Source organism: Charadrius vociferus, unplaced genomic scaffold, assembly GCF_000708025.1.
Source record: "Charadrius vociferus isolate BGI_N301 unplaced genomic scaffold, ASM70802v2 scaffold14, whole genome shotgun sequence".
NCBI lineage: Eukaryota > Metazoa > Chordata > Aves > Charadriiformes > Charadriidae > Charadrius > Charadrius vociferus.
Window position 1 is genome coordinate 9,650,653 of NW_009648876.1, and position 12,643 is coordinate 9,663,295.

The 12,643-nt window shown below is 49.3% G+C and overlaps 1 protein-coding gene across 1 annotated transcript in view; it reads right to left on the reverse strand.

The window, feature by feature from the left end:
- Positions 1-12,488, reverse strand: part of TMED10 (transmembrane emp24-like trafficking protein 10 (yeast)) — a 27,173-nt gene extending 14,685 nt beyond the window's left edge. Inside the window, exon 1 of the mRNA XM_009887041.1 lies at positions 12,410-12,488. Within this exon, the coding sequence (XP_009885343.1) occupies positions 12,410-12,488 (79 nt within the window). The remainder of the gene's footprint in view (positions 1-12,409) is intronic.
- Positions 12,489-12,643: the final 155 nt, after the last annotated feature.

The following is a 12,643-nucleotide window of genomic DNA, read 5'->3' on the forward strand; positions in this document are numbered from 1 at the left end:
GGGGGAGGCGGGGGGCGTGGCCCGGGGAGGCGGGGGGCGGGGCCACGAAGGATGCGCGGGTGGGAGCGTCCGTCCCACGGGTCCCGCGCAAAGAGGGGAGCGGTCCAGCATCCTCCTCACCCCCTCCTCCTCCTCCCACCTCGACTGAAGATCGGGCTGCTTGGTTATTAAGTGAGCGATCCGTGAAATTAATGCGCTAATAATGACGGGAATGGTTAATAATCGTTTCATGCCTAAAAGAAATTAAAAATTAAAAACAAAATAAAAATTAAAAAAGATTGAACCGTGCTCCAAGGCAGAGGAGCGTCCAGAGGATGGAGGAGCAGTCTGAACGCCCTAGAACCTTCCACAGAGCTCCTTCTCTGGGAGGCGCACGTGCTGCTTAATTACTGGGTTTTCTTAAAATTTCTGAGTAATTTCCCTCTCGTCTTCCTCAGGCAAGAAAATTTAGTTTTCTCAGCTGTCTCATTCCTTTGGATCAGCATCCTGCCCATACGACAGCAGCAGAGGTTCGCAAGCGGTTGTGACAGCAAGTAAAATTATGGTGGTTTTTAAAGATACTCGGAAGGTTATTTTTTTTTCTCTCCCTTTCCAGCATATGCTCAGATCTACTTTTTCTTTTTTTTTTTTTTTTTTTATCTCTCGCTTCATTTTACTCTTTAGGAAAACAGCATTAAATAACCCACCACCCAGCTTGGGACCACTGCTTCCTCTAGCACCAGGCCCCCGGTGTCCCTCCCTTCCCATCAGGTCTGCCCCGACCCAGCGGCGCTGGCCATGCCGTGGGGACCGGAGGGAGCAGCACCACCGGGGACAATGTGCACAAGTGGGAGAAGCAACCTGCTTGGGTGTGTTGAGACGTAAGGGAGGGTGAGGAGAAAGAAATGCACAGTAGCATTGCTAGAAAGTAAAAAAAAAAAGCTCTTTTTTTCTTTTTTTCTTGAGTTAAAAAAAGAAAAAAACCCACAACATTGTTTCACTTTTATTTCTTAAACATCACCCGTCTTCTCTCATTGGGCAAAATATGTCTTTAATGACAAGCAGTAATCAGGAATCAGTACAAACTTCAATCTTAAGAGGCTTAAACCAGCAGACTTAATGCCTGGGTGTTCATGTGGAGATCAAGACAGGCCACGGCACAGCCAGAGCATTTCAAAGAACAGCTCCACGCTTTCACATCCTTGTGCTTCTATCATCTACCACAACGATGCGACGAAGCCCACTGTACGAAGGAACAGAAACTGAGCCCAACTGTGCAGTGATGGAGTGACCTCCTTGCTTGGAAGGAAATAAAGAACTCTTACAAAAAAACACCCCTCCCAACACTAGACCTTTGCCCTTCATTTGAACGGCTTAGAGAACCACGATTTTCCTTAGCAGAGCATGTATCTTTTAAGCGAAGGTCGACTATGCTCAAATATTCAGTCCGTTACTTTACTTTAAGCTCCAGTTTCTTGTTTGAAATTGGATTTATGGTCACTTGTTGCACATTTCAATACGTCTTTATTTTTTTAATCGGTTCACAAACCTTACCTTACTTGGACAATTAAACTATTTGGAAGCTTAACCTTAACAAAATAAATGTTTAGCTCTTTCTGTAATATGTCAAAGTATATTTGCACAACTAAAACATTCTTTCCATTGCAGCACTTAAGGCAGAAATAGATATTGTTTCACAAGCTTTAAGAAACCTAGATTCCTAGAATCTGAAGATATGAAATGTTGTAATGTTGTACCACAAAATTCCTGATGAAACATGCACAGCACGACAAATCTCTCCGTGCAGAACATTCCTCATTCCAATAATTTGTACCCAGCCTTCCAGCACGTTTAAAAGGTTCACTAATGCCTTATTTTCTGGGGCAAATACCAGAGAAAGTGGCTCATTTATGTTAAGGCTCCTCATTTTCCAAAATCAAAGCGTGAAGTCGACCATCGAAGAGCAAATATATAACTGACTACGATCCCTTTCTATTGTGGCCATTTTGTCACCGTACATTTTTAGATGGGTTACATTTAGGACCGACAAATTTATCCCCCGGTTTCTGTTGTAGCCTTTCTCTTGTGCAGATGCATTATGCTAGAAACTGCCGCGCAGGCGAGTTCAGATCTAATTATAAAACCCCATCAGAGATGCTGTAGCGCTTTAGCGAGTTGTGAAAGAAAGTGGTACTGAGCTGCTGCCAGTCTCTTCCCAATCCCCAGCTTTTCACTCTTCAACGCACTTAAACGTGCAACAGGGCAATCTTCCTTGAGTGTGCAAAGTAATTTCTAGCAAAGGGAAAGCATTTTAAGATCCTTTCAGCTGCAGGTTTAGAAATAACAGTCGTGCAGGGACATGCCCTAACGTTTCCACATAGTGGAGGCCGGCGGAATGAAATGTTTCCTGTAATTTTGAAACACTTAACAGAGGAGAAGAGGAGAGTGATGACTTGTTACACAACTGTGGAGATGAAGCGATGACCTATTTCAGCCTAATCTGCTGTGTTACGCATTGTGGGTGCCCCGCAATTAGCTGGAAGGAGGTATTTGTTCTCACTGCTTCTAATCCATGGACAGATGGGTGTATCCCCAAAGTAAATATTACCCTGTCATCTGCTAATCGTGACACGTTGCCAAAAGTTAAACCATTTTGGTCCACTGTACTTTTTATGTTTCCAAATATCCTCAATGCAGTTTCATGACTGTCTAGAAAATAATGACGACAGCAATGAACTATTCAGCTTTCAACAACCCTGCGTTATCAAAGCAGCACCAGAAACCTTTGGGTATCTCCGTAGTTTGAGGCAGCAATGGCCACTGAGGAAAATATGTCCTTTCCCACCACATTTCTAATTCTTTCCCAACTGACAAAGAAGTTCACAGAGTGTTGGCAGTAGTCAGTTTTTGCCATACCAAAATGTATCTTTTATCCACGGTAAATGGCAGAAAAAAACACTAATTTGCTGTCTCTGTGAAACAATGTGTATGAATGCGTATGAGTGACGTAATTAGACTCTCTTTTTTTTCCTGTTTCTGCATCAGCTGCTGTGGCGTTTCTGCATTTTCTTCTTTTAGACAATAAAACACCGAAACAATTTTCTTCTTAAAAACTATTCTAGACTTACTTTTATACTCTAATCCTTTTGTGTTCTGCCTTTCACCTGCCAATCCACTACAAGCTACTGAAAAACTTCTATAAAAACTACATGTGCTTTACGATGCTAACCGCTGTTTTTGCTAACCATGGAAAATTATTCATCTGCTCCTTGTGGAAAGCGCAAGGCCTCTTCTTTTAAGGGGCTATATTTGAACTCATTGCTGGGATATAACCATCGCAGTCACCATCGTGATCACAATCCAGATAGGGAAGTTATTCAATCAACTAAAAATAAATCAGTGGCTAAACAGCCATAAAACAGCACCGCACTGCTCTGCCTTCCCTGTAATCTCTCCTAGAGACCCCAGGTACTGTGTGCTGGCCATATAGTTAAAATATATAGTGCTTGGATAAGATAATAACCTTCAGACATCAAGAAGCATATAAGGTAATTCTAGCTGCATTTTGTTTGAGGAGACAAACTATTGTTACAATATATTTATACACATCTGTTTCCATTTCACCCAGTGACTGAAGTTATTTCTACCTAAAGTGATGACGGGGAACCTTGGGCTTAAAAATCCTGCACAAATGTGAACTGGTTTTGCTTGAAATGAAGCATGTGGGGCTCAATCCAAACTTCAGTTAGGGAAACGAAACATGCTTCATCAAAGATAGCCCAGGTTCAACTGCACAGGAACCACCACTTCGAGGAAGAGAATATTCCCAGTGTTTCTCTTGTGTAGCCGGGGTGCAGGCTTGCGAGGCTCCCTCCCACCTTCTTGAGGAAATCTCCCGCTTCACTTCCCAGCAACTTTCACCTACTGCCCTTGTGGAGCTCAAGGGGAGCCACTTCCCCTTTCCAATTCCCAACAGGCGGCTGCAGCTGAAACCCGGCGTCTCCCCCGGCCCTGGCAGCGAGACCCCCACGTGAGCTCCCCAGATGGCAGAGGTCCACTGGCCTCTCCCGCTCGCTGGCAGCTGCCTTGGGAGGAACTTTCCCAGTGTTGTAGAAAAAGTTAGTCGAAACTTGGAGCTAGCAGCTTAAACATTAATAACAGCTAGCGTAGGCAAAGCCTATGGATCGTGGCATATGAACCGTAACAACCACATTACACCATGCCGAATAACTAACTACAGGATCAGCCGAAACCAACCTGGGATGATGTGATGTTGTATAAGAAGATGCCCACTTAGCAACTGCTTAGTAACGAAACAGCGGACAAATCAAACCAATAAAAAAGCAAGACGACCCCAGACCTTAGCATTACTATTGGTCCCAGCTATCGCGTGAGGGGTAGGGAACTTAAATTGTAAGGATATAATTGCCCAGGGATTTCTTTGTTCGGGGTCTCTCTTCAGAGGCACCCAGCTCAACCTGCAGCGCTATTAATAAAAAGGAATAAAGGAATCTATCTTTCGCCTTATGCAGAAACCCTGAATCGAACCCTGTTATGGTAGCTGGCATGCATAATTTCCACAACACCAGCAAACTGATAAAGAGGCCACCTAGAAAATTCCACCCTCTGCAAGAAGCAGCTGGTTCCTTACCTCCTCTCAACCCCCCAGCCCCTGTCCTGTCCTCCTCTGACTTCTGTGATAAACACATCTCTGCTCAGGGAGGGTAAGAAATTGCTGTTTACATAGGCTTTCAAGAAGCTCTACAAAACATTGCATGCAATTTTGTTACCTAAGCTGCAACTCGAAAAAAAAAAAAAAAAAATTAAAAAAAAAAATAGAGGCTTGGGGTACTGTCATGTCCTAACAGGCAAACTCTCCAATGTTAAGTCATACCATTATTTTTCTTTCAGTTGTGAAATTCAGTGCAGGCTCAGGACAACACATAGAGAGTACATTTCAAGGTCTGGGGCATAACTTCATGGTTACTTATTCTTAAAAGGTTTATGCTGAGATCCATCTGATTGAATGCCCATCTCTGCATGTGATGGGGCGCGGGGGCTGCATCCCCTTTCTAAGCAATGGAAAGAAAGAGGTTATTCTAGAGAGGTCATCTTGTCCTGAACAAGACATCTAAATCTGGTGAGGTAAATCCCACCTCTGATTTCTTCACACTGATTTTATGCTGAAATTGAGGTCCAATCAGCAGTTACATTGTGCATTGCTGCTCTGTACAAGTCTGACTAGAGCAGTCTCCTCACCCATGAAACAAATGAGTGAAACGGAGAGATAAAGCCAATTTATGGTGAACAGCACCTTAAATAAGAGGTGGTTGGCCATGCTAGGTCCACCTCCCTGCAGATCAGGTGGAGTCCTCACTCACCTCATCCCTATCAACTGCTGGGGACCCCTAGACCAGCTCCCAGACCCCCCAGACCAGCTCCTCCACCGTCCTCTCTCTGATAACAGCTAGAGATAGACATGACATAGGAGAATGGAGAAGCCCACAGCAGAAAGACAGGACATATTTACTCCAGCACCAAATCTTTACTAGTTACAGCTAGCCAGAGGACCTCAGAAGAAGACTCACTATCCTTTTTAAAACACACACTGACTTTTAAAAATCTGGATGTTCCTACCAGCAATATAAACTTCAATGCTTTTTTAGTATTGCTGAATTCTTGACTTAGATGCTTTCTAGACTCACTGTCCAATATGAAGGTATTTCCTTAAATCAGTTTCAGTTTTTCACAACTGAAAGCTTATCTGTCACAAAACTTGTCCTCCATTTGTACCTGATGGGAACACAGTCGAATTGACTCTCAAGGAAGATGGCTGCCCAGGCTGTGGGGAGACAGAGACTGAGAGAAACACGTGAGTAGGTATGAGGAAAGGCTCATGTACAAGCGTGTTTAAGAGCAACTCTTCCAAATGTTTCCCACTTAAGACGAGTTGTGACTTCAATCACATTTTTAAAAGAAAAATTCTGAACTAAATTCTTAGTGTAACCATCCAGAGAGACTTTCACATGTCAAAAGTAATGTGAAAAATACCCAGGAATTAAAAAATAAATATTCTTGTGTAGGCTTTGCACATGATAGCAGTAAGCTTTTACTGCGTAGGAAGCCTGAAGTCTTTTTATTATTCTACTATGGTGATGATTAAACGTCAAAAAGGTTCATTACTAGAGGCTGTCTTTCTTTAAGGGCTAATTTGAATTATTTTTAACTTCTCAGCTATTTAACATTTGTACCTGTCTGTTCTCAGATCTTTCCTTCTTATACGTAGCAAGTAAGAGCAAGAACACTGAAGAGAGAACACCAAGACAGGAGAGAGCTTGAATCCCTGTTTTAAACACAAAATTAGCCTCAGCTGTAGCTATGGAACCACTATTTCTGAAGGATATTGTCCTCATATTGCCTGGTAATAATAAACAGAGGACATTTATGCATAGGGACACTATGTATTTCAAAGATATCTTTACACCAGATGCAATGGAGAATACCAAGCCAGGTTCTCTGCCGAAGACAACGCTTAATGAATTCTTCCAGACTGAGGTGATTTTTTTCAGCTCAGAACAGCCTTGCTGATTATGTGACGATTTCCATAAAGAACATTCCTTCATGCAACTCCTCAGAGTGGTCAGCATCTAACGAACAGCTTAATGAATATTACCTCGCATACATCAACAACAGCGCAGTTGAATGCTACTCAAGTTGCCAACTCTTGGGAGGAGGCTTGGCAGCAAAGGCAGCAGTTAGATGGGATGTTTATTGGATGTCTTCCACCAGCTGCACTGTGTGGTAGCTTGAGTGTTAGATTATAAATATTTCCCCTTGTGAAAAGGGGAAGTTGGCTGGATGAACACTGAATCAGCAGGACATATTCATAGCCTCGGCAGAGATTGGTGTGTAAGAAATCAGGAATGGGAAGCATTGAATTAGGCCTGGGAAGTCCCCTCTCTCCACAGGCACATGAGGAGAGGAGAGCACTTATCCCTGGAAGCTAGTCAGCATGGCACGTGGGCAACAGGAATATTAATAACTCCTCTACAGCAAGACTTCTGCGACGCAGGATGGCTCACCCAAACCACAGGCTCCATGGCCACTCGGTGCAGATGGGCAACTTCTGCATTGCAGAGTTCCTTCTGCACGGGCAAGCTGAGCTGCTGGGCTGGGTGCGGGTGCAGGAGGCACCTCAAAAACCATGGAAGAGGTACCTCGGCGATACTGGTTTTCTCACTGCTGGCCACAGGTGAGAAGTCACTCCTAAGCATCATACCAAAGACCAGTGGGCTTTGCAAGTCTTGCTGGTGCACCAGGCTTAGTGAGCACCAAAGACCTGGCTGACCACTGCATGCAATGTCTGATATGGAGAGCGTTAGTAGAGAGGCCTTGTGGTGATCCGCACAAGAAAGGCCTTCTAGCTGGAAGGAACGGAAAACCAGGCCATGAAGATGTATGGGATGTGCAATCGCAGCTTCTCATCCATCCTGCAGCGTGGCTAGGAAGAGCTGATGAGCATCAAGTGGTGAGAGCAACATGGAAATTTCCTTTGCCCTGAAGAAGCCTTCCCAAGAGGAGGAGGTCAAAGGAGTGATGTCAGAGTGCTGGGATAGCTCTGGAGTTTGTCTTGGTGCTGGCTTTGTGCAAGTGGCTCTGACTCACCAGGGCAATTCTGGACCAGGGGGCTTTCCAGGAGGCTGGGGCTGAAATCCCCAGGGATGTTAGTCTAGACAGGGTGCTCTTCCCTTTGACCTCATTGAGGGCCTCAGCTTCCTCTTTATGCAAGTAGCACCAGCTGCCAGGACAGGTTATTTTGGGCAACAGAACAGTTATGAAAGAGCAATGTGCTGAGGGTTTGAGGAAAAAGATGCTCCTGTTGTAAGTATCCTTTTCAGACCACGGTTGTGCCAGGCTGTTCCTTGCTACAGCTCACGGGAAACAATTTTTATTCCTGACGTCTTCTGAAGAGACTCAGACAGCCTGAGAATGGCTCCTTGCCTGACGCTGGGCGAGAGCTTGTAAAATGAGCTCCAATTCCCCCAGGATAACCGGAGGGAAATCCCAGTCATTAAGTCTTCCGTCAAGTGACGTAAGAGGGATTGTAAATTAATCCTGCTCCCCATTCATCTCATCCTAGCAGAGATCCCGCGAGTAAAAACCAGTTCTCCAACAGCCCCAGGGAAATCCCAGACTGTATCATAGGGCTCTCCTGCCCTTGCCTGCAACAGATATGCCTGATATTCAATGTTCTTCCATCCCTCAAGAGCTGGTGCGCAGGAGAGGGCATGTGCAGACGAGATGTGAGTGCAGTGGAAGCACCAAAAGGTTCCCATATTCCACGCTGTTGAGCTGCACGACCTTCTCTTTGCTGTCCCAGCAGCTGGTCCATGGCTGCCTCATCCACCTTTGGGGTCTCCTAATTCTTCAGCAACAGCCAGCATGGTCTGAGGAGGGGTGATTTGTGGCTTGCAAGGAAAGGATGTGTTTTGTGGGCCCTTCTCACCGTTCCTATCCTTGCTGGTTCCTTCCACCTCTGTCTTCTCTGCTCTCTCAGAGCCTTTCTGCTACTAATAAACCAGTGATTTCAGTGAAATGAAGGAACTTGGTAATCTGGGCAACCAGGGGATGGATGCCCCCTGGCCCAGCCAGCAGGCAGCACCGGGAGCTCTGCCTGCACGCGGAGCCAGTGGTGTGGGCAGCACTGGGCAGGAGCCTGCTCAGAGCAGCATCGCAGGGGCGCGAGGCTGCGCTGGGTTGCACGGAGGCAGATGCAGCTGTTTGTGGCCGGGAGGAGTCACACGGACTTTGGTACTAACGCAGAGAAGCTGAATTTTGCTGTATAATCACATGCAGCCCTTTGATTCCCCAACATCCTTTCTGAGCTGCCTCGCTGAACATGCAAAACCAGCTTGTGCCACTTCAGGCGCTCCAGCGTGCTGCGTGTGCGCACACATCCCTTGACCTTGTCACGGGCCAAAGGAGAAAAAGATAACAGAGGACGCAGGGACACGCCGGTTGTTCTGCACCATACGGTTGACATTCGGATTGCAGGGCAGTTCGTCAGAAATCAGTGAGATAAGATAACAGGCAGCGATGGATACTCAGCAAACAATGTCCCCAAGGAAATGCGAGCACCTTCTAGGCGGCCTTGGCAGGCTGAGGGCAGGATTGAGTGAGGAGCCGCCCCGCAGCATGACACAGGTATCCCTCCTCTCATCTGGCCACTTCTCCCCTATTGAGCTATTCAACTCCAGGAACTCGTGGTGGAGATTAACAGATTTCATTTGCTCTGTGTGGTTTCGGGGTTTTTTTTCCAGCCAAGCGTGAGGAGCTGCTGCTGCTGTGGCTGCCTAGCTCACCTCTTGCCGTGCTGCTATATATATCTGCGATTCCTGCCTCCAGGAGCTGGCTGGGATCTGAGCCACCTCCCTGAGAGCTGAGGTATCCAGCACTGTCGTGTGACAGAGGTGGAGGGAGAAGGTGGCAGAGCTCCAGGGGATGGGGAATAAATTACCTTCATGAGTGGGTACACGTCTCTCAGACCAGGAAAGCAATTTTAAACCTCGTGGCCTTTTTTTTTTTTGGTTGCTTTTCCATCAATAAATATTAATGTAGAGATTTTCTGCAGGGCTCTTCCTATCTTCACTGTTTCACAAATATTAACTCGCTCACCTTCCCCAATCCTTAACCTGTCAGCTGACTGAGGATGGAGAAAGTTAGCCCTAGAGAAGAGGATGGGACACCAAAGCAGCCACACAGACACGCCGACGTCAGGGAAAGGTGTGCCCAAGGTCACAGACCGGGGCAATGTCACAGCATAGCAGACAACCGCATTCCTGGCGCTCTCGCCTGTGTTCAGACCAATAAACCAGAAAATAAAAATCAAAGCCAGTGCATCCAAAAGAGAGAGCTGAAGTTAGACACCTCCATCTGCGTGTGCTTTGGACAATGACACTATTTTTTTTTTTACCTGGTATTCAGAGGCTTTGAGCAATTGTAGTTTCTCCTGTCACCAGTGAAAGGCTCAGAGCTTATCTAGGTGTCTATACAGGGATGTAGGTGACTGTTTTCCGGTGTCTACACAGGGATGTAGGTGACTGTTTTCCAGCTTCTAGCTTAGGCTTTTGTCCTGGTTCTTTTTGCCTGTTCATTTTTTTTCTTAAAGGGGTCTGAGCTTCCACACAAGTGTTTTCTGAATCAGCTTTTCATCACCCTCCAGTACTACATCCCCTGGGGCTCCACCAGGTTGCAAAGTCAGCAGAGAGGGAGGGGGGCTGGCCAGCTCTGCGAGTCACCTCCCTAGGGGACAGTGGCAGTTCTGGGTCCCAGTCCACGGAGGCACGTTTGCTCCAAAGCTCTGGCAGAAGTATTCCTGCTCCGGCCCTCCCCTGCTCGGGAGGAGGGGGCTCAGCCCTCTGAGATGCGTCAGTCCAGAGCTCAGCCTTTGCAGCAGCCCTGCTCTGACCCTCGTGGTGTCCGCACCGGGAAGGCGAGGGTCAGCGCAGCGCCCAAGCCCAGCTTGCGTGTGAGCTCTCAGCTCCTCTTCCCAAAAGGCAGCAACGAGGCGTAGAACGGTCCCCCAGTGCCTCCGGTAGCTGTGCCCCCCGTACCGCCACCACCGCCACCTCCTCCTCTTCCACACATCTATCCCCTGCGGCCACACACCAGCCTCGCTGACGGATTTTACTTGAAAGCTCTGGCAGGCTGTGCCGCTAATGGCAGAGCCCTGAGCCGGCTCCCTCCGTCTCCCTGGAGTCCCTGCGCAGACGTAGGTGCACGTCACCGCCTGCTCTAATTTTATCCGCGTTTGATGGAAGAGACGAACTGAGCAGCAGGGAGGCAGCTATTTTGGTTTTCTCTGTGGCTGTGGGTTATATAAAGCATCCTGCCATGACCTGCATCGCTCGGGAGCTGCTTCGCTTTCCCCGCCTCAGCCGCCATGAAGCGGTGGCTCGGATGCTCGCTGCCGGCAGCCGAGACCTCCACGCACGCGGTGGCTGCGTGGGCCAGGTGTGCCGTACGTGCGTGCGTGCGTGCGTACGCAGAGAGAGCGTGTCAGCAAGATTCAAGGGCGACCATCTATAGGGGGAGACCGGGTCTCTTCCTTGTCGTGTGGTGTGACATGTGCTCAAGGGTTTCACCCGTTCCGGCACCCGCATGTCACACGTGCCCCCTGCCAGCGTGGGCACGGGCACAGCCGGCTGTCTGGGCTGTGCAAGCGTTGGCCTGTTGGTGCAGAGCACTGCTGCTTTCATCTCACCTGGGCCGGAGGAGCGGCTCCATTAGGTGGCAGCAGCAGCAGCCACAGCCGGAGCAGCAGCAGGAGGGGGCTCTCCCCGTGGGACCTCCGTGGGTGCCTGGGAGGGCCACTGGGACCACGGAGGAGCCTGGCAGGGCCAGCCCAGCACCCAGCATTGCGAGCCGGGCAGCGTGCTGGGGGACCCCATGAGTTGGAGGGGAAGGTGGGGGGCTGCCGCCCTCGCTGCCTGCGCTTCCTGGTGCTCTGGGGTACCGCGGTCTGACACTGTGGCCGAGCCCCTGCGAGACCCTGGGGGCTGCTCCCTGGGCTGACCTTCCGCATGTAAGGCGTGACGTGGTAAGCGGCCGGTGGCGATGCTGTCCCATGCTAGCTGACCGCAGCGCCCAGACTCCACGCAATAGTTATTTCCCAACTGCAGAGAACAGAGGCATTACGCAGGGCTCCTCGCCCGCAGGGGTTGTGGCTCCTCCATGCCTGGCCCTCCTGGGCAGTGGCTTCGTCAGTGATGCTCCGACGCCTGGTCTCAGGCTGACAAGGCAGGGCAGCAAGCCTTGGGCTTGCCGGTTTGGGAATTTTTGGCAGGAGGCGGCGTGACTGTGACTCCCTCCTCCTCTGTCTTGCACAGTCAGGGTCTGCCAGCATCAAGGTTAGGTGCTGGAACCCACTGCCTGGAGGGAGTTTTGGGGAATGCCTCATGGTTCTGTTTCTCATGCAAGCAAGCAAATAATAGTGCGACATGGATTTGGAAGGTAAAGTAATTAGGACGTGTCACGATGCTGATTGTCACCTTCCTGCTCCTCCGCTCTCCAGGCCCTGCTCCCCTTGCGCCCGGCTCTGCTGCTGACTCACGCCAAATCCGCCTTCTCTCTAACGACCGGGAGGTCAGGCCAGGGCCCAGCCCGCTGCCTGGCTCTCCTCGCTCCCACGCAGTTCCCGCTGGGCCTCCCGCGGCAGCACCGGCAGGACGCACCCACTTCCTAAAGAGTCACCTCCTGGGAACACCGCCGAGGCTCCACGGCAGCCACGGCATCCGACGTGTCCCCCCGCCGGGCATGTGCCTGCCTGAAAGCCTGTGCATGCTGCCCTGTCCCTCCCGAGGAGGCACTGCTGGGTGCAGGATAACCCACAGGGCAAGGGGGCTGTGGACTGTGTACAACCACAACCCACCCTCCCAAGGAGCTGCTGGCTGTAGAGCTGCCTCCTCGGAGTCTTCCCGGAAGGACCCGTATCCGTCTTCCTCGTGCATCCCCCATGGGTGGCAGGAGCCTTGGCATCCCCCCCCCAGCACATCACCACATCCCCTTCACCAGCGTGGGCCTCGGCATCCCCCCCTAGCACATCACCGCATCCCCTTCGCCAGCGTGCTCCCCGGGGGCAGGCCCCTGGGAAACCGGCGGGCGC